The sequence below is a fragment of the Mercurialis annua genome, linkage group LG2 (assembly GCF_937616625.2).
Source record: "Mercurialis annua linkage group LG2, ddMerAnnu1.2, whole genome shotgun sequence".
NCBI lineage: Eukaryota > Viridiplantae > Streptophyta > Magnoliopsida > Malpighiales > Euphorbiaceae > Mercurialis > Mercurialis annua.
The window spans coordinates 40,672,157-40,691,435 of record NC_065571.1 but is presented as its reverse complement, the minus strand read 5'-3'; the positions used below and the strand labels follow the sequence as shown (position 1 = coordinate 40,691,435).

Genomic DNA, 19,279 nt, shown 5'->3' with positions numbered 1-19,279 from the left:
TATTGTAACATTCTTGGACTTTCTATCCAACATTATTAATTTAAACTATGACTGGCACTATGTATTTGTATTAGCCTAAAATGATAGGACTAGATTTCATAAAAAAAAAATGATAGGACTAAATAATAGTTTTTTTGGAAACCGGGAAAAGGTTATATATATGGCAAATATTATAGGTTTATATAGTTCAAAACATTTCTATAGTTCAAATATTTTAGTGTTTAAATTTTAATTGACATGACATGATGTTATATATATGGCAAATATGCTAGGTTTTGTAGATGTGGATATATAACATTGCGCTATTATCATTTTTAAATAAAATTGTGGATAAGTTTTTAATGATAAAAAAGAGAACATGTCAAACTAGAATTTCTAAAACTCTTAACCACTTCGAAAACCTCCTTGGTTACGATGTCTTCCCTTCCCCACCATCTAAACCCTAACCTAAACCCTAGCCAAAATCCTTTTCCTCTTCTTAACCATGCTAGTACGCTACCAAATCCTACCCGTTCCGTTAAACCTTCAAAATCAGCAGTCCCGGTTACGATTTACTTCGAGAATTTCCCTCAATTTTGGAAATATTCAGACCTACAGAGAGCCTTTGCTAAATACGGTGTTTATGGCAAGGTAATTACAGCTAGGAAGTTAAACAAGGCCAGCAGGAGATTTGGATTTCTGACAATTGATCCAACTTTCCATGTGAATGATGTTCTTTCAAGGATGAATACGGTTTGGATAGGCACTTATCACATTAGGGCATTCATATCACGTTACCCTTTTGCACCTAGGGTTTTGAATGAGAAACCTGTGTTTGCCCCTGCACTGCAAGATAAGAAACAGATCCCTAAGCCTGTTCCATCTTCATTCCGAGACAGAAGGTCCTTTGCGCAGGTTCTGAACCCAAATCTTATTATTGCTTCACCCAAGCATAAGAGATTTCAGAATTCTGTAATTGCAGGAGTGTCATCACTACCTAATCTTCTTCATGCATGCAGCTACCTACGTAAAAGAGGTATTACTTTTCTCTCTTCATCCTTCTTGGGAGGAAAATTCATCCTTTTCAATTTTAATTCTTCAATTGAAAAGGACAATTTTTTGAAAATTGATTTCTCGGATTTCTTTGAATCGGTTATTCCATGGAATTCTGATTTTATTACGCATGAAAGATATGTTTGGGTTAAGATTTTAGGGGTTCCAATGGCTGTTTGGGATGAGGATATTTTTTGCCGAATTGGTAATCAATTGGGAAGCTTCATAACAGTTCACCCTTTTGTTAACTCAATGGAGAGGATGGACGCTGCGTACGTGCTTATCTCCACAGGATATGATAGGATGGATGCAAATCTTATTATTAAAGTGGGAGAGATTATGCATGAGATTTTCATATTGGAAACTGATTCCCCAGTTCTTATGACAGATTATAGTGAATGTTCTACATCCGATGATGGATCGGATTCTGGAGAATCCAGCTCTAAGAGTGAGAGCTTGGGCCACCATTCCCCGCCTCTTTCTCCAAGTGCAGATTTTGATTTGGCAACAGAACACTCGACCCCAGACTGGCAGAAGCAACCTATTAGTGATCATGACTCTCATAACTCTCCACCAAAATCATCTTTCGTTCCTGAATCTGCAGAAATTGATTACCCAGCTCTCAATCATCCTAGCATTACTCAACGCAGGAAGCAAAAAGTGATAGCTGCTACTGGAAGTCTAAAATCTTTAGACTTAACTTTTACAGCTGATACTTCATCCCTCAAAAGTGAACATATCAGGCTCCGAAACAACAATTTTCTAGAAGATTTTGAAAAAGAAAAAATGAATGAGAGATCAATGGCAGAATTGGAGAAAACATGGAATATTGGACTCAATACGGGTCTGTTTTCAGCTACAAATAAAGCAAAAATCACAGCTCTCTTGTTTGACAGATTTTTCAAGGTCCATGAAACCTCATCTTGAGGTTATATCTTTGCAGGGTTTATTACAGTTTTGATGCCTAGCTCTTTTAAATGTATCTCCTGGAATTGCCGTGGAGGTTTATCCTCCTCTAGAAAACAACGTATTGTTCGTTCTATGGTGAGAAAAAATTCTTTAACTTTTCTTTGCCTTATTGAGTCCAAAAAGGAAAGTATAGACGATTTTCTTATTAATAGATTATGGCCGTCTTTGGATTTTGAATATTGTTTTTCTCCGTCCTCGGGTGCATCTGGTGGTATTATTTGTATCTGGAACAAGAATTTACTTTCTCCTATGGTAGTTTCAAAGACCAAAAACTGGATTACTTTAGATTTCTTGTGGAATTCTATTCCCTTTAGAGGGATTTTTGTTTATGCTAGTTGTTGTGCTATTGAGAGGGCTGCTCTATGGAATTTAATTAAACAAGATCTTGCGACAGAAAGAAATTGTTTTATCATAGGAGATTTTAACGAGATTTTGCTGCCCTCGGATCGCCTTCATTGCAGCTCCTTTTCTTCTTCTATGAGATTGTTTTCTGAGTTCATAAATGATTCTAACCTTATAGAGTCTCCTCTTCAAGGAAGATTATTTACCTGGGAGAATTCAGTTTCTAAATCTAAGCTGGATAGATGCTTTATTACTAATGGTGTTGTTGATATTTGGCCGAACAGTTACCTATCTGCTTTGCCAAGAAATTTCTCGGATCATGTCCCGCTTCTCTTTCGTTCTCAAGTGAATATTGATTGGGGTCCAAAACCTTTTAAGTCGATTAATGCCTGGTGGGAACACAAAGACTTCAAAATGTTTGTTTCAGACTCTTGGACATCAACTTCGGATCAGCTGAACTTTGTGAGCAAGCTGCGTTCTCTTCGAGCTTTAATTAAAAACTGGAATCTGACTGTTTTTGGTAATCTCAATCACAAGCTTGACTCTACACTTCAAGCTATTCATTCGTTGGAATCTTCTCGGGACTTTCAGGACCTTTCAGACTCGGATAAGGAAGTTTTGTCTTCTCTCCATTCTGACAGCTACCGTTTTTCGAAACAACTTGAATCTCTTTGGCACCAAAAATCTAGAGTGAATTGGACTCTGCTCGGGGACAGAAACACGAAATTTTTTCACTCAATAGCTTCTATTCACTCTAGAACGAATCTGATGTCAGAAATATCAGTTGATGGTAACCTTTATGATTCGCCTATTGATATTAAACAGCAGGTGACGTTGTTTTTTAAGAAGCTATATAAAAGAAACTTGACTGTCCCGTTTTCTTTAGATAGCTTAGAGGTTAAAAAGATTTCAGCTGCTCAGTCTATGGCTTTAACAGATTCGTTTTCTGAAGAGGAAATTCTTAGTACTCTTATGAATTGCGAGGATAATAAAGCACCGGGTCCTGATGGTTTTAATTTTTTCTTCTACAAGAGAGCTTGGCATATTATGAAATATGATTTCCTGCAGCTTTTCTCCACCTTCCATTCCACTGGAACTTTTCCCCCAGGTATCAATACTGCTTTCCTTGTGTTGATTCCTAAAATCAAAGGTGCTACTAATCTCACGGATTTCAGGCCTATTAGCTTGATCAATGGAGTTTTTAAACTTCTTTCTAAGGTTTTAGCAAACCGCATGTCTTTGGTTCTCCCTCATATCATTTCAGAGAATCAATTTGGCTTTATTAAGGGCCGAAATATTCATGATTGCCATATGATTGCCTCTGAAATTCTCCACATTGCTGCTAGGCGAAAAGAGAAACTTTTTCTTCTTAAGCTTGATTTTAAAAAAGCTTTTGATAGTATCTCATGGGATTTCATTCTGAAAATGTTGAATAGAATGGGTTTTGACGACACTTGGAAGAAATGGATATCTTATTTTTTTGATACGTCGCAGCTTTCGGTTCTTGTTAATGGGAGTCCGTCGACGAATTTTTTGATGGGTAAAGGCGTTAGACAGGGTGATCCTTTATCTCCCATGTTATTTGTCCTTGCAGTTGAGGGTCTCAAAGCATTGATTAGCCAAGCTGTTAATAATCATCTTTTGGATGGCATTAGAATAGATGGTTATCGAGAGCCTATTTCTATCCTTCAATTTGCAGACGATACGCTTCTTTTCATTCCTCAGGATTTGGATATGATTAGAAATTTATTGCGGATTCTTCGTTGTTTCGAGTTGGTTTCTGGGTTATCGATTAATTATCAGAAAAGTTCAATTTTGGGTATTAATGTGGATGACGAAACATTGGCAGCAGCTTCTTCAATTCTGAATTGCCCAACAGATACTTTTCCTATTACTTATCTTGGCCTACCTCTTTCTCCTAAATCCATTCGTGCAAATCTTTGGCAGCCATTGGTTTCTAAATTTTCGGACCAACTTGCTCTTTGGAAGGGCAATTTACTCTCGCCTGCAGGAAGACTTATTCTAATAAGGTCTGTTCTTAATAGCTTTCCCGTTTATTTTATGGGATCCTTCGCTATCCCTCAAGCAGTTATAGCGGTTCTGGATAGGTGTATGAAACGATTCCTTTGGCATGGCAATGTGGAGGGTAACGGTATCTGCAAGGTTTCTTGGGAAAGTGTTTGTCTCCCTTTTGAAAAGGGGGGTCTTAATTTGATTCCTTTCAAATTAAAAAATCAAAGCCTTTTATGCAAATGGATGTGGAAACTTAGATCAGATAACACTTCGTTGTGGTTTTTTGTGGTCACTACTAGCTGTTCAATTTCTTCTTGGCATGAACTTCAGTTATGCAACATTCAACATTTATCCCATCAATGGAAAGTGATTCACAGATCGTGTATTGCCAACTCTCATCTTTGGACTTTATTTAATCAGCACGTTTCGGTTAGTATGGGTAACGGGAAATCAGTAAGGTTTTGGAGCGATAATTGGTCGGGTGAATCTCCTCTTGCTGCTCGTTATGAGAAGCTTTTCTCCTTGTCCTTGAACCAATCAGATACAGTTCATCACTTGCTTTCAGATTCAGCTTCAGATTTTGGGAACTCACATCAGCATTTTCGAACTCAATTTCGTTGGAGAAGACAACTGCGAATTGGCGAGCAAGAACAGTTATCTTCGCTCCTTCAGGAAACCAATCAGCTGCTTCCTCTAAACAGCAACTCAGATACTGTCCTTTGGCGTGGTAAGCAGTTCAGAACGAGAGATGTCTCTGTCCTTCTTCAGCAGTCCACGCCTCCTTGTTCAAGTTTTATGCGAGGTAAACTTCATTCTTTTGCGTTCTGGCATTGGAACTTGCCTCCAAGAATAAAATTCTTCTGCTGGTTGGTTATCAGAGACAGGGTTCTCTCTAAGGCTTCTCTAGTCTCGCGAGGTATTATTCCCATTAATCTTATTGGCTGCACAGTTTGTAATATTTCAGAAACTACTTTTCATATTCTTTGCCACTGTTCCTATGCTTGGAAATTCTGGAGTTGTATTTTAGCAAAGTGTGATATTGTTTGGGTCTCTCCGGCTAAGATTGATAGCTTTTTTGAGTTGTGGATCTCTTTTTGTCATTCCTCTCACAAAGATTTATGGAGATTGATTTGGTTTATGGGCATTTGGGAATTATGGAAAGCTCGCAACAATAGGGTGTTCAACGATAAAGTGATTCCTCATGAAGTTTTGGTTTATTCTTGTATTTGCAAGGCAGTGCAGTTTTTTTCAGCTTTTCATCCGTCTTTCCCTTATTCGGGTAATGACGTTTTTAGATGTCTGGACAATTTTGTAATTCCCCTTTGATCTTTTGCGGTCTTTTGCCTTCCACTTCTTGTGGTAGTGCCTTATAAATCATCATTTATCCAAAAAAAAAAAACTAGAATTTCTAGTAAACTCATAGTACATGTGGCAAACCAGCCCTAATTATTAATTAGTTGATTAGAACATTTTATATTTTTTATATAGTTCAAAACAATTGTTTTTATAAGCTCTCTCTGATGATAAACCCCGTTAGATATTGAATTAGTTATTAAATTTTAATATGGACTTTCAGTTTCCAGTTTTAAAAATTAAACTCCTGGAAAATTACATGAAATTTGAAGAGAATATAGTAAATAAATTATAAAGAGATTTGCTTCATTATTTATAATGCATAAAGAATCTTGATGTGTAATTACTAGCTAATGAATATGAAACATTTGGTTAATTATCTTTTAATGTGGCATCCCACATGTTTAAAGAAAGAAAATAATTTAATAACCAAAATTTAATGTAGCAAAAGATAGTGTCACTACGTAATAGGTAGAATATCCACAACTTTTTATCTATAAAAGCAAAATCCCTAGCAAGATAGCCTTCATATCTTGAGCAAACTAGTTCATTCTAGAGCTATATCAAATCATTTTTCTACAAATAAAACCAAACCCTAATCCTATAGCTTCAATTGAAAAACCATGGCTAGAAACTACAACCAATCTTACTTTGATTATTTCTCTTATTTCTCAATGCCATTTCATTTATTTCTTTTCATTATCATACTCATTTTAACATTGACCTTTTCATGGTACATAAATTATGAGTCCAAATTTGAAGATTTGATGAACCAAGTGAAACTGGTTTTCATGCTTTCTCCTCTTGTATTATTACTTCTTGTTCATTTCTTGTCGAATGGGTTTCTCGTCGTACCGTTTCCGGAGCAAGATTCAGTTCATAGAGCAGGAGGTTCTCCATGGGGAGTTGCTTTTTTGCTTGTGTTTCTTCTGTTCATGATATCGCATCAATCTTCTTTTCATGAACGTTGGTTTCCTCTTGGTACTAAATAGTATGGTACATAAATATGTCTTTAATTTTTCTGCTAATGCATATATATGTATTAAAGGGTGTCTGTTTTGAGTTTTGTTTTACACCTTTGTAGAAGAAAATTAAGTATATTTGTTTCTAATTTTATTATCGGATAATCTAATTATGTGATTAGTGTTAAAGTGAACAAAAGTCTATTTTATTATTGCAATAAATTAAGGAGGACTACACAAGAAACGTTCATTTTGCTACATAAACTTGGTAGAAAAAATCAATTAATCGTCGATCTCATAGTTTTATAAAAAATATTTTAAATTTAATATTTTTTCTCGTTTTACCCCTTCAATTTCAGATTGTTCTATTGTTCTTTTGTCAATTTAATTATATGCAATGCTCTCATCATTTTCTGGCACCATATATGAGTTTGGCTTTAATTGATATTTGGTATCAAGTTCACAGGAGGCAACATGAGCTTTATTGGAGGACTATATATAATTTGTTCACAAAGCTAATTAGGAAGAAACTAATTAATCACAGTAATCTAATATAAACTACGATTGATGATTTCTAATCAAGTAAAACTAGCTAGGTAATTAAAATTTTTCGTGATTTCTATAATTGATTCTTTGTAATCCTTGTCAAAACTCCACCTCACGTAGGTTTGAAGATATTTTTAGTGTTCAACTTGTCAAATAAGTTAAAAAAATATTTTTGCTGGAGAGATTCTTTGTAAATATATATCTAGCTATTCTTCGGATATTAATTTTATAGGTCATTATGTTTTTTTTTTCAAATTAGAAAAGGTCATTTAACAAACGTTTCTTACAAAATAGGCATTAAATTATACCTTTTGTTATAAAAGGGTTCACCTATATATAAAACGTACCATTTTCATGCTAAAATGTAATATTTTTGCTTATGTGACAAGCTGAAATCACAAAAAAAGACATAATTTGCTGATCTTTTTGTAATAAAAAATAAAATTCAATGACTTTTTTGTAATTCACAAAAAGTTTAGTGTTCTTTTTATAGCAACATAAACATTTTTATAACAAAAAATATAATCAACTGACCATTTTGTAAGAAAAGTTTATTTAATGATTTTTCTACAATTTGAAAAAAAGCTAGTGATTTATAGAGTTTAATATCCCTAGTCTTTTGGCTTCGTAAAAGGAAATACAAATTACCTTATCTTCAAGTATTGCCTTATAAAACGTTGATCCACTACAACATGTTTGGTGTTATCATGTCATTATAATAACATATACTCACATGGGCTGTTTTTTTTCATCTTGTAAACCGCTCTTGTAAGTGACAAGTGCATTCTGAAACCGCCACAAAAAATATTGCCTTTAGGACGCCACTTTTAGTGTAGGATCTATTTTAGCAAGTGTCGGGATAATAAATGTTTTTGGAGGCAAAAATGTAAACAGCTACAACTGATAACTTGTGAATCACCGAATGTCTTTTACACTGAATTCATCTACGAGGCCCACTTTAAAGTTCACAAACGAATTGTTAGAAGGGCGCCGGAAGCAGATTCTAGGATGCCCTTCCGACGATCAAGTATAAATAGTAAAAAGAAATGAGAAGTGAAAGAATAATGAAATAAAGAGTGAAAAAGAGTATTAGCCTTGAACTTATATCTTTGGAGTATTTTTAGGTGGCCTTGAAATGGTGTGGATTGGTAGGAGACAAGGCTGATATGCTCGTACCTTATGCCTGCAGTGGGATATGCCAGTATCGTGTCAGAGGTACGGGGTGTCAGGAAATGTTTCTTGTTTGAACATGTGTGTTATCTCGGTATTGAAATAGACTTGGCTCGATATGCGGTCGCCTTGGTCTACACTCGGTTAGTAACTAACTGTGTTCGGTTTAGGATTATACTCGGTTATGGAAAATACACGGTTATTGATTATATTTGGTTATAGATTATACGCAATTATCGAAGCTGGATTCCACATCCGAATCACCAGAAAACGAGCCAAGAACTCAGAACGATACTTCTGAGGACCCAATTATTGTCTCTATCTCTTTTTTGTCAATATACTCTTTACATATTTAGTTTATGGAATATTATCCCTTAATTACCTCTCATAGATTCTCATTAATATGGTATATATTATGGCTGTAATTACTACCGTGTTTCCTTATGTAATGTGCATAGGATTAGGAGGTCAGATTCTATTTACTATATCAGTCCCTAAGATCAAGGGTTTTGACTATTTTCTAATGTCTGTATATTGTAATTTTGTTATTGAAATGATACAAAAAATAATTTAGAGTTTCTCTTTTATTTCTTTTATCATGGTATCGGAGTTAAAACTCTGAGAATCAATTCACCTTATCTGGTTTCTTGTCTAGCTCCAAGATCTTAGTGTTTTGTTCTTTTCTTCATGTTTTGTTTTCTTGAATCTGATTCTTAGTACTTGATCTGGTTTGAATCATGTCTTTGGAACGGTCTGAAAATTTTCTTGTTTGATTTAATGCAAGAACTATTCTGCCTGAGAGTTCCAATTTCAGATCCACGTCAAGGGTAACGAATTATGGGGTCATATTAATGGCACAAATCCAACACCTAACCGCGAGATAGAGAAAGAGAAATATGTGAAATGGGAGGTGAAGGTTGCTCAGATTATGTCTCAGATTCTTGGCAGCATGGAACCCTCCATACTTCTCAACCTCAAGCCTTATAAGACATCAAGAGAAATGTGGGATCACTTGAAGAAGGTGTACAACCAAATCAATACAGCATGAAGGTTCCAATTGGAACTTGAGTTGGGTCAACTCAGCCAAGGAAGCATGTCAATCCAAGAGTTTTATTCATCTTTTGAGATCTTTGGGCTGAGTACACTGATATTGTGTATGCAAGTGTACTTCATGAAGGACTCATTGCTGTCCAATGTGTGCACGAAACGAGCAAGCGTGATTAGTTCTTAATGAAGTTAAAGGGGAAGTTTGAAGCAATCAGATCCAACCTGATGAATAGAGCAACAGTTCCTTCACTTGATATATGTGTAGGGGAGCTTCTAAGGGAAGAACAACGGTTGATTACATAGGCTGTTTTAGAGCATAAAGCTCAAAATTCTACTCCAATTGATGTTGCCTACGCTGCTCAAGGGAAATTTAAAGAAGGCAGAAATATGGCTAATGTCCAGTGCTATAGTTGCAAAGAATTCGGACATATCGCCACTAATTGCACTAAAACATTTTGCAACTACTGTAAGAAGTCGGGGCATATCATCAAAGATTGCTCCATTAGGCCTCCAAAGAAATCTCAAACAGCCTACAACGTCTCGGTTGATTCCTCAAATAATCCCAATCCTAGCCAGTCTTCTATTACACCTGAAATGGTTCAACACATGGTAGTTTTTGCCGTTTTTGCTTTCGGACTTTCAGGTAACAAAAACTATAACTCTAAGCCTTGGTATCTTGATTCTGGTGCTTCCAATCACATGACTAACACTGTCTTACCTTTAAATAATGTTAAAGAATATAAAGGAAATCTTCAGATTCATACTACCGATGGTAATTCATTACCAATCACAGCTGTAGGTGATATTTCAGCCTCTTTAAATAATATTTTTGTGTCTCCTAAGTTGTCTACTAATCTTATATCTGTCGATCAATTAGTTGACAACAATTGTGATGTTCAATTTTCAAATTCTGGTTGCCTTGTGCATGATCAAGTGTTCGGGAAGTTGATCGCGAAGGGACCTAAAGTTGCACATCTCTTTCCTTTGTTTTTACTTCCCTCTTCGGTATCAAACTATGTTTCTTGCAATTTTGTTCAATGTGATAATCAGATGTTGCATAAACGTTTATGTAATACCCCGTACGTTTGACGTTGCCGAAGTGAGCAACACAATTTAAATTAGTAGTCATAGCGACTAGAAAAGGGAGTTAGCGAAGGAATTACGTAATTAAGGACGAGGATAGGTCGATATTGAAATCTAAAGAAGGAATTTCAATATTTGTAACATCTAAAATAATTAAACGGGATTAAGGAAAAGTTGGAATTAAAAATAAGATTAAGTCCATAAGAAATTGGAAAATAAAATTTTATTGTCCGAAAAATATAATTTAAATAAATTATTGACGGAAATTGGTATTTAAGATAATAATATCGATTACTTGGATATCGATATTTGTCAAATTAAAATAAGGACGGAAAAGTGACGAAAATAGTCGTTTTCGCTTAAATTGGAAAAGTGAGCGTTTTAGCCAAAATTTGACAAAATCGATTAGCGGAATTTAAATAATAAGTGGGCGGAAGAGTATTATTTATTTGGACATAAATAATACGAAAATTTATCGAGATTTAACGATTGAGTGATTTTTGGGCTAAATTGGACGAAAGAAATGTTAGGAATCAAAGCGAATGGAGGTGGCAATCTTAAGGACTAAAGAGAGCACTTTGCCAAGCTTTATAAGCCCATTAGCTTATGAATATTAAGCCTTCAAGAACTGATTTCCAGCAAAGAGAAAGAAGATGAACCCATCATCTTCTTCAAAGTTCTCAAAATTTCTAAGGCTTGGGGTTTATTCGTTTGACATCGGATTCACGTGATTTTCGCGGCGTCGGAACGAGGAGAAGATTATCTACTGATCTAACCTATCAATTAAAGGTAAGGATGACAATTTTTGGTTAGGTTTTCGGAATTAGGGGCTGTTCTATGTTCATGAATGGGTAATGGATTGTATTACTTGTAGATTCTTCGTTAGACATCGGAATTGAGTGATTTTCGCGGCGACGGAAAGAGGGGAGGAAGACCTACTGATATACAGCTTCAATTCAAGGTAAAAATGAAGTTTTTGTCTCTGAAATTGAGGGTTTATGAGCTGTTCGTGGTGAAGTAATGGTTTGATTAAAATCATGATTATTTGATGTGTAAATAATGGTTTTGAATGATTTTTATGGCGTTGGATTGATGAAATAAATATCTATCATCTAAGGGCTGATCAATCAGTCCCTCCCCTTTCTTGGGAGGGCACGGTGGTAGGGGAGAGGGCTGAGCCACCCTTCCCCCGTAGCATGAACATGTCGACTTTCGTTAAGCGCTATGTTATGAAACTAGGAAACGATTTTGACGCAAAATAGTTTATAAATCAATGCTTGAACTAAAGAAATGGTTATATGGAATGGATAGAAAAATGATGTTTAGTTTTAATAAACCATCGAGATATCAAGGTTTAAGGGTTGGAGTTTAGAGATACGTATTTAAAATGTTAAATACATTATCGGTTTAAAGTAAAGTTGTTGAGTTGGCAAGATTATGATCAAGTTAGAGAATATAGTAGGAGTAAAATACGCCGACCTAAGTTTGAAATTTAGGACTATAATAGATGGTTTACGTTTATGAATTAAACGCATTTAGTTTGTATTCTTGACAGACGCATCGACGCAGCACGTAATCGTCGGAGTTAGCTTAACGGGGTTCGGCTATCATTTTAATGTCGTGCTTATTGGATGGCGAATTTTGTGAGTATACTTTACTTTTGCGTATTATTACGCTATAAGTATATTATTAAATATTTTATTTATAAGTTATAAAAACACATCGCATTATATAATGATTTGTTGTGATTTGAGATTGTATGAACTAAATGGTTATTCTACCGTGAGATACACGGAGTATGAATTATTATACATAAATAGATGAGTGTATATATATATATATATATATATACTAATAGTTTATGTTTGGTAATTAAATTGTGAATTCATTTATTATATATTTGGGAATGAATTACATATTTTGTGTTGGATCAAATTGTGTAGTGTTTTATTGTTGTTTGTTCTATGTTTGAAATTTTGTATATCGTTTTGTTGCTATTTGTTCTATGCTTGAAAATGATATGTGATCCGAAGGAACAAGCTACCTATTGGGCGTCAATAGGCCGTGTGATCACCGGTGTCTATAAGAGTCTAGATACGTGTATATAGAAATGTTTGATATGAGCTCATTAAATGTTGATCATATTTATGATTATGAAATGGAATATGTTTGGGTATCGGAAAGGAGGATTATAATTTTGGTAGATACGAGGTAACTCGGTCGAACTATCTCGGGACCCGTATCTAGTGAGTAACTCGGTTGAACTATCTCGGGACTCACACCTTGGGATTAAGTAGTGGCATAAGTAACTCGGTTGAACTATCTCGGGACTATGCCACGTGGTAACGAGTAACTCGGTTGAACTATCTCGGGACCGTACCACTTGGATCAAAATGATTTGATATGAATACAATGCATGTTAGGAAAAGTTAGGAGTTTAAGATTAAGGTTTCCATCGGATCGAATCCTTGTTTGTAATGTGATAATATTATATTTGTTTAAATAAATGAATTTCAATTGCGATGTTATTTTTGTGGTAATACCGTTAGTAAAGTATATCTCACTCAGCTTAAGCTGACCCCCCAATAGTGTTTCCTTTCAGGTTTGTTATATGGCGATGTGGTCGAGCTTCCATCCATTGTTCTGGAAGTCTCAGTTGTGAAAGTTTCTACTCTTCTTAGAGCTGCAGTAGTTATGGTAGTAGACTTAGTCGATAGTAGACAGTTTATGTTTTTCATGTGCTCTGGCATAAAGATGTATTTTTGGAAAATGGTTTATCCAGCAATTTTGTATATGATTACATGGTATTTTAAATAGGGTGGTTTGTGTTTTTAACGGGTGCCAGTAGCACAGTTTTCAAACGTTATATTGCCGATTTTCAAAAATGTATAATTGTTATTTTGCGAAAAAATTTATAGTGAATTTCAGGCTTGCTACGGGATTCGGAACTACAATTCCCATTCCCTAGCGCCGGTTACGGCCCTCGATTTTGGGTCGTGACAGTTTAGGACACCCTAATTCTAATGTACTTAGAATCTTACTTAAATATGGTTTACTTGGAAATAAAATTTAACTTTCTCTAATAATGATATTGTTTATTGTGCATCTTGCAAACTTGGTAAAAGCAAAACACTTCCATTTCCATTGCATAAAACTCGCACCACCCAACCTTTTGAACTCGTACATACATACGTATGGGGTATTGCTCCAGTAATTTCTCATGAACATTATAAATATTTTGTTACTTTTATCGATGATTTCACTCGATTTACTTGGGTATATTTTCTTCGTTCTAAAAGTGATGTTTTCTTTGTGTTTAAAGTCTTTCATGCCGTAGTTGAAACACAATTTTCTGCTAAAATCAAAATCTTGCAATCTGATCCAGGTGGTGAATATATGTCGAGTGAATTTCAATTTTTTCTTCAAAGTCATGGAATCATATTGCAACGTTCTTGTCCTTTCACTCCACAACAAAACGGTGTGGTTGAAAGGAAAAATCGCCATTTGCTTGATGTTGTTCGAACTCTTCTAATTGAGTTTGGTCCTCCCTCTCATTTTCGGTGTAAAGCTTTTTTTTGATAAATGTCGGTGTAAAGCTTTATCTACTGCCATTTATTTGATTAATAGAATACCATCTCCTAACTTGAAAAATGATTCTCCTTATTTTCATTTATTTGGGTGTGTACCAGATTATTCTAACCTTCATAATTTTGGATGTGTTTGTTTCGTTCACCTTCCTGCACATGAAAGAAGTAAACTTACTGCTCAATCTGTCAAATGTGTGTTTTTAGGATATGCCGGAATCCAAAAAGGATTTATATGCTATAATCCTCATGCCCGACGAACTCGTGTCTTTAGGAATGTTATTTTTTTTAAATCAGCCATTTATTAGTTTAGAGCAACCTAAAGAATTTCCTTCTTTATCTGCTTTACCATATTTTTCTGAGACACCAACACAAGTTCCAAGGTTTAAACCCGGTTATGTTTATCATAGACGCGCTGCTCTTTCTTCTAATTCTCTTACAGGTCCCATTGAAGTTCCTTCACCTCTTCCAGCGGCATCTAATCATGTTCTACCTATCTCCAATGATCCACTTCCAATCCGAAGAAGCACTAGACCTCATAAACCACCTGAAAGGTATGGTTTTTCCACTCCTATGGATATGTCTACTACTTTGTCTTCAATTTCCATTCCCACTTGTTATTAACAGGCTATGTGACATAAGTGTTGGAAACAAGCAATGGATGTCGAACTTCAGGCACTCGGAGAAAACCATACTTGGGACATTGTTTCTTGTCCACCAAATGTTAAGCCTATTGGTAGTAAGTGGGTCTACACAGTGAAACTAAAGTTTGATGGTTCTTTAGATCGATACAAAACGCGATTATTTTCTCTTGCAATAAACAAGAATATGGCCTCGACTATGAAGAAACATTCACACGAGTTGCTAAGATGACCACAGTGAGAACCATTCTTGCTATGGCATCCTCTAAATGTTGGCCTTTACATCAGATGGATGTCAAAAATGCATTCTTAAATGGGGATCTTAAGGAAGAGGTTTACATGAAACTTCCACCTGGTATGTCCATGACAACTTCCAATGAAGTTTGCAAGCTCCGCCGCTATCTATACGGGTTGAAACAGGCGCCCAAAACATGGTTTGAGAAGTTCCGCAATACTCTTCTCACGTTTTGTTTTACACAAAGTCAATGATTCATCACTTTTCTTTCAAAAGACACCCACTGGGTTGTAGAAGGTCTTGCTTCATCAATATGTCTAAGACCTTCGTGAGAGGAATATGGAATTCTGAGAACCTTTGTCCTCATGGACCCGACCTTTGGACGAAGTTCACACTGGCACTTTTGTTAGCAGACTGATAATTCGACCGATAACCTCCTGTTGGTGCGTTGCACTTCTTCTGGGACTCTATCTCCTCCACTTGCATTCCGTTTTTGAGTAGATCCACCAAGGTTTTGGGGTTCATGTTTTGCAACCTCTCGAACCAATGTGGGAAGACGTTCCAGACGATTATTCTGACTCGGTCTTCTCAGACGGCTTCTCCTTCAGTAGCGCAGCATTGTGTAACCATCTTGCGAGGAATTCAGAAAATGCTTCTCCAGGTTTTTGCTCCGTCATTTCCAGATCCCTTAGAGTGACTTCTAGTTTGGAACCGCAACCGCATTAATTCATGAAGGCGGTAGACAGTTTGTTCCAATCTCCCCTTGTTTTCATAGGGATCGGGCTACATTCCCTTCAAACGATCTTGGGAAGGCCCTAATGATCTGTTTGTTCGTGAGGACGGTTATAGTCATCACAGAGATGAACTGGTTCAGGTGAATGCAGGGGTTCCCCCTTCCGCTGAAGTGGCTCAGATCTGGTATCTCAAATTTTGCCGGTAACTTTTCGTCCTCTGATAGAGAATATTCATACAAGTTGATGAGCTGGTTTCCATTGATGGAGGCTTGGAGCTGCTCGATTTTCTTTGCCAAATCCTGATATGATTTGGATTGCACTGACTCTTGGTTTTTGAGCTTTTTACACTCAGCTTCTACTTTCAGCTGTTCCTAGTACATTGCATCAGTTAATCAGTTCGGATTGCCTCTTTCCCATATGAGCCTATTTTATTTTGCTCTGTGTCTTTTTGCAGACTCGTCTTCCTTGCTTCTTCTGCTGCTTGATCATTGGTGGCGTTCTGCTCATTGTTTTGGCCACCCAGTTGGACTCTTATGATGTTCTCAAGACACTCAAAATTAAAGGGTGGCTCAATTTTGTTAACTGCTTCCTTATAATACCTCCCCCTAAATGACAAGCAATAATAATTTCAAACAATCAAAGATATATAAAAAATTAATACTATATTAAAAACAAATACTTACTCGTTTTTTCTAACAATCTTCAATGCTCCATATTTAATCCACGACTCATATTCAACCAGTTCAGGAGACATAAACACACATCCAACGTCGCTATCAAAAGGGAATAGCCTACTCACAACAAGAATATCTCCATCCTCCTTAATTTCAGAATCTCCGGAACTGAATTGGGCCAGAAATGGAGATTGTAATAGACGACTTGGCTTTGTAGTCCTCTTTATAGCCTGAGGTGTAATCTCATCAATCCCAACATAGGTGGAAGTATCTTCATTTACCTTTTTAGAAACATCCTACAAAGAAATTCAATAAATGAATTAATATAAAACCAAAAAATGATACATAAAAGAGACATAAAACATACATACCTCTGATGCTTTAGGAAGAAGATCACTGCCAGCGTTACCACCACCATCATCTTCCTCTTTCAATAGCACCACCATCATCAGCCTTACCACCAGTATTACAACCAGCATTACCACCAGCATCACCATCATCCTTGTCATCCTTATCATCATGGTCATCTTTCTCATTTTTATCACTGGCATCTTCTTCTTCTTTCTCTTGTTCATTCTCCTCAGAGTCCAAATTAGCACCCATCGACAAGTCCTTCACAATGCCATCGCTCTTTCAAAAAATCAGATGTATAAGATACATAATATATATATATATATATATATATATATATATATATATATATATATATATATATAGGCAAGCAGTAAATAAACAATATATTACCTCAATATCAGTCAAAGCGGGACCAGAATCGTCCTTGTCGAACAGTTTTTCAGCTGCGCTATCAGTCAAAGCAGGTCCGGAAACATCCTTATCGAACGGCTTTTCAGCTGCATTATCATCCTTATTGAATGTCTTATCACCCGCATTACTTTGAACCTTACCATCATTTAAAATAAAAAATATAAATAACACAGAAATAACTACATGTTTAAATATAAATTAGTTGAATTTCAAAATACCTCAACAAAGTTCAAAACAGAAACAGAATCACCATCTTTAGCTACATCAGCATCCATATGAGCATTGTTTTTATCCTTAACCAATATTTCAAAATGTTATTAATTATAAGTTTAAAAGTACAAATGTGATACATTTAAAATACATATCAATTAAAACAACAATTATTGTATGCAATAGTGATACAAAAAAAATACATCTTTAATGTATCATATTACCTGAAGATCAGTCATTACAACGTCATCAACTTTCTTTCCAACAACCTTCCCAGTTCAGTTAACGACAAGCACATCATCCTAAAAAAATATTTTTAAGAAAAATAATTTACTCTGCAATTCCTAAAAATTATAAAAATATAAAATAACACAATTATACTTACAAAATCAAAAGAATCTTTATCTTCATCACCAAAATTCTTAAAGTTCTTTTCAAGATTTACGTCGTCATCAGCAGTCGAATTAAACTGCAATAAAATAACAAAATTAGCTACAAAAAAAGCAAACTTAAATAAAAAAGCAATAAGCAAACTTGCCTTGAATTGTTTCTCAATGCCTAAATGTTTCCCGATCACAAGCACAACATCGATAATGTCACTCAACTTATTATCAATGGATAAAATAGCAGCAGACTGTTTTTTTTTGATTTGCAACAAACACATCCAATTGATTCTTCAATCGGGAGAAGTTGGTACGTTGCTTAGATGATTCACCTTTTCTGAGCTTCAAAAAATCACCAAGAATATGATCATCATCGCTTGAGTCATCAACATTTTCGACAATTTTTGTTTTACCATTTTGGAAAAATCCAGAAAGATTCAGATTAGACTTTTCTTCAAGCGATGACACAATATTTTTCAACTTCATCTGGTATAAATAAAAGGCAGAACACTTATTAAACAACTTTTAATACAATTGAAGTAAAAGATACATAAAAAATACATAAACAATAAATATACAATACTGTAAAACATATTAACAAACCTGCTCACGCGTTTGATTAAAAAAAGTTTCATTGAGAAACTTCTTTTTAAGACCCAACTTCACATTGTACCACTTCAACATTCTAGGAACCGCTGCAGCATCTTCGTCCAACAAACAAATCTTCATTTTGGTAGCAGGACAAACTTCATAAAACCAGAGTTGAAGTGCAAGAGGGAAGCCATTAAGCCTGTAAAATTGAAGACGCTTGTCGGAAAAAACACGGTTCTTCATATCAGCAATTGTGTTTCGAAAAACCAGAATTCCCCACGGAAAGGAATTGTAATCACCGCTATCAACCATGTCAACTAAGAATCTATTCACATTTTGATATTTAGATTCATTAGAAAACAAAAAACACTCATACACGTAAATAACAGCTAACTTGACAGCATCATCGTCACTCTTAAACGCCTTACTCATCAGTACAAAACCCAAGCTATCTCTAGTAACCTCACCAGTTGGGAAATATGTATCTACCAGCCTGTTTTTCGGAGCAGAATACGAGAGCATATTGCAATCGCCAACGCAGTTTAACCCGGTTATAACTGCAAACTCCTCTATGCTAAAACGCAGCTTGTAGCCGGCAATCTTCAACCATAATTCTGAATCATTAGGATGCTTCACCTCACGCAACAATAGGGAATGCAAAAGTTGTGGCTGGTTAAACAACGGTTTAAGGTCAAGAAAATGACCGAGAAAAGTACCACGGAAAAGTTCCAGCTGTGGTGGTGTTAAAATTTGCTTAACAGTTTCAATAAAATTAAACCGTGGAGCAATGGTGATTCTACAACTATAATTTTCATCAGGAGGGAGCAGATACTCCCAGTTCTACAAAAAAAATTAAAAACAGAAAGATCTCAAAACTAATGCATGATATATACATAAATGATACATATCCTATACAACAAAATTACTAAAAATAATATACAATCA

At 35.5% G+C, this 19,279-nt stretch overlaps 3 protein-coding genes and 1 long non-coding RNA gene across 5 annotated transcripts; 3 read left to right on the top strand and 1 right to left on the bottom strand.

Moving 5' to 3' along the window:
* The first annotated feature begins 414 nt into the window (after window positions 1-414).
* On the top strand, window positions 415-5,682 carry LOC126668506 (uncharacterized). Its single transcript, XM_050361697.1, has 2 exons — window positions 415-1,876; window positions 1,976-5,682. Exons 1-2 carry the CDS (start codon window positions 415-417, stop codon window positions 5,680-5,682), a joined length of 5,169 nt encoding a protein of 1,722 aa, XP_050217654.1.
* A 573-nt stretch (window positions 5,683-6,255) lies between these two features.
* On the top strand, window positions 6,256-6,941 carry LOC126669818 (uncharacterized). Its single transcript, XM_050363381.2, has one exon. It carries the CDS (start codon window positions 6,333-6,335, stop codon window positions 6,699-6,701), a length of 369 nt encoding a protein of 122 aa, XP_050219338.1. The 5' UTR covers window positions 6,256-6,332; the 3' UTR covers window positions 6,702-6,941.
* Window positions 6,942-10,853: 3,912 nt separating this feature from the next.
* Window positions 10,854-13,353, top strand: LOC126669707 (uncharacterized). The gene is made up of 4 exons (XR_007638535.2): window positions 10,854-11,306; window positions 11,392-11,478; window positions 12,073-12,160; window positions 13,107-13,353. It is a non-coding gene; the product is annotated as an uncharacterized LOC126669707 (long non-coding RNA).
* A 3,238-nt stretch (window positions 13,354-16,591) lies between these two features.
* Window positions 16,592-18,167, bottom strand: LOC126669850 (uncharacterized). Of its 2 annotated transcripts, none has more exons than XM_050363418.2 (5): window positions 17,585-18,167; window positions 17,369-17,443; window positions 17,130-17,285; window positions 16,757-16,997; window positions 16,592-16,681 (listed from the first exon to the last, which is right to left on the bottom strand). In XM_050363418.2, exons 1-4 carry the CDS (start codon window positions 17,597-17,599, stop codon window positions 16,803-16,805), a joined length of 441 nt encoding a protein of 146 aa, XP_050219375.1. In that variant the 5' UTR covers window positions 17,600-18,167; the 3' UTR covers window positions 16,592-16,681; window positions 16,757-16,802. The 2 variants fall into 2 exon arrangements, with proteins under 2 accessions (XP_050219375.1, XP_055960776.1); XM_056104801.1 differs by having other exon boundaries at window positions 16,757-17,015; window positions 17,585-18,161.
* Between the last annotated feature and the right edge of the window lie 1,112 nt (window positions 18,168-19,279).

What these genes read in the sequence shown, in the direction of transcription:
- LOC126668506 (XM_050361697.1), top strand. Translation starts at nt 415, where the DNA reads ATGTCTTCCCTTCCCCACCATCTAAACCCTAACCTAAACCCTAGCCAA. An exon ending in GAATATTGGACTCAATACGG is followed by an intron (nt 1,877 to 1,975) that starts GTCTGTTTTCAG and finishes ATATCTTTGCAG; the next exon opens with GGTTTATTACAGTTTTGATG.
- LOC126669850 (XM_056104801.1), bottom strand. An exon ending in CTGTTTTGAACTTTGTTGAG is followed by an intron (nt 17,286 to 17,368) that starts GTATTTTGAAAT and finishes AATGATGGTAAG; the next exon opens with GTTCAAAGTAATGCGGGTGA. An exon ending in CCGCTTTGACTGATATTGAG is followed by an intron (nt 17,016 to 17,129) that starts GTAATATATTGT and finishes ATTTTTTGAAAG; the next exon opens with AGCGATGGCATTGTGAAGGA.
- LOC126669818 (XM_050363381.2), top strand. Translation starts at nt 6,333, where the DNA reads ATGGCTAGAAACTACAACCAATCTTACTTTGATTATTTCTCTTATTTC.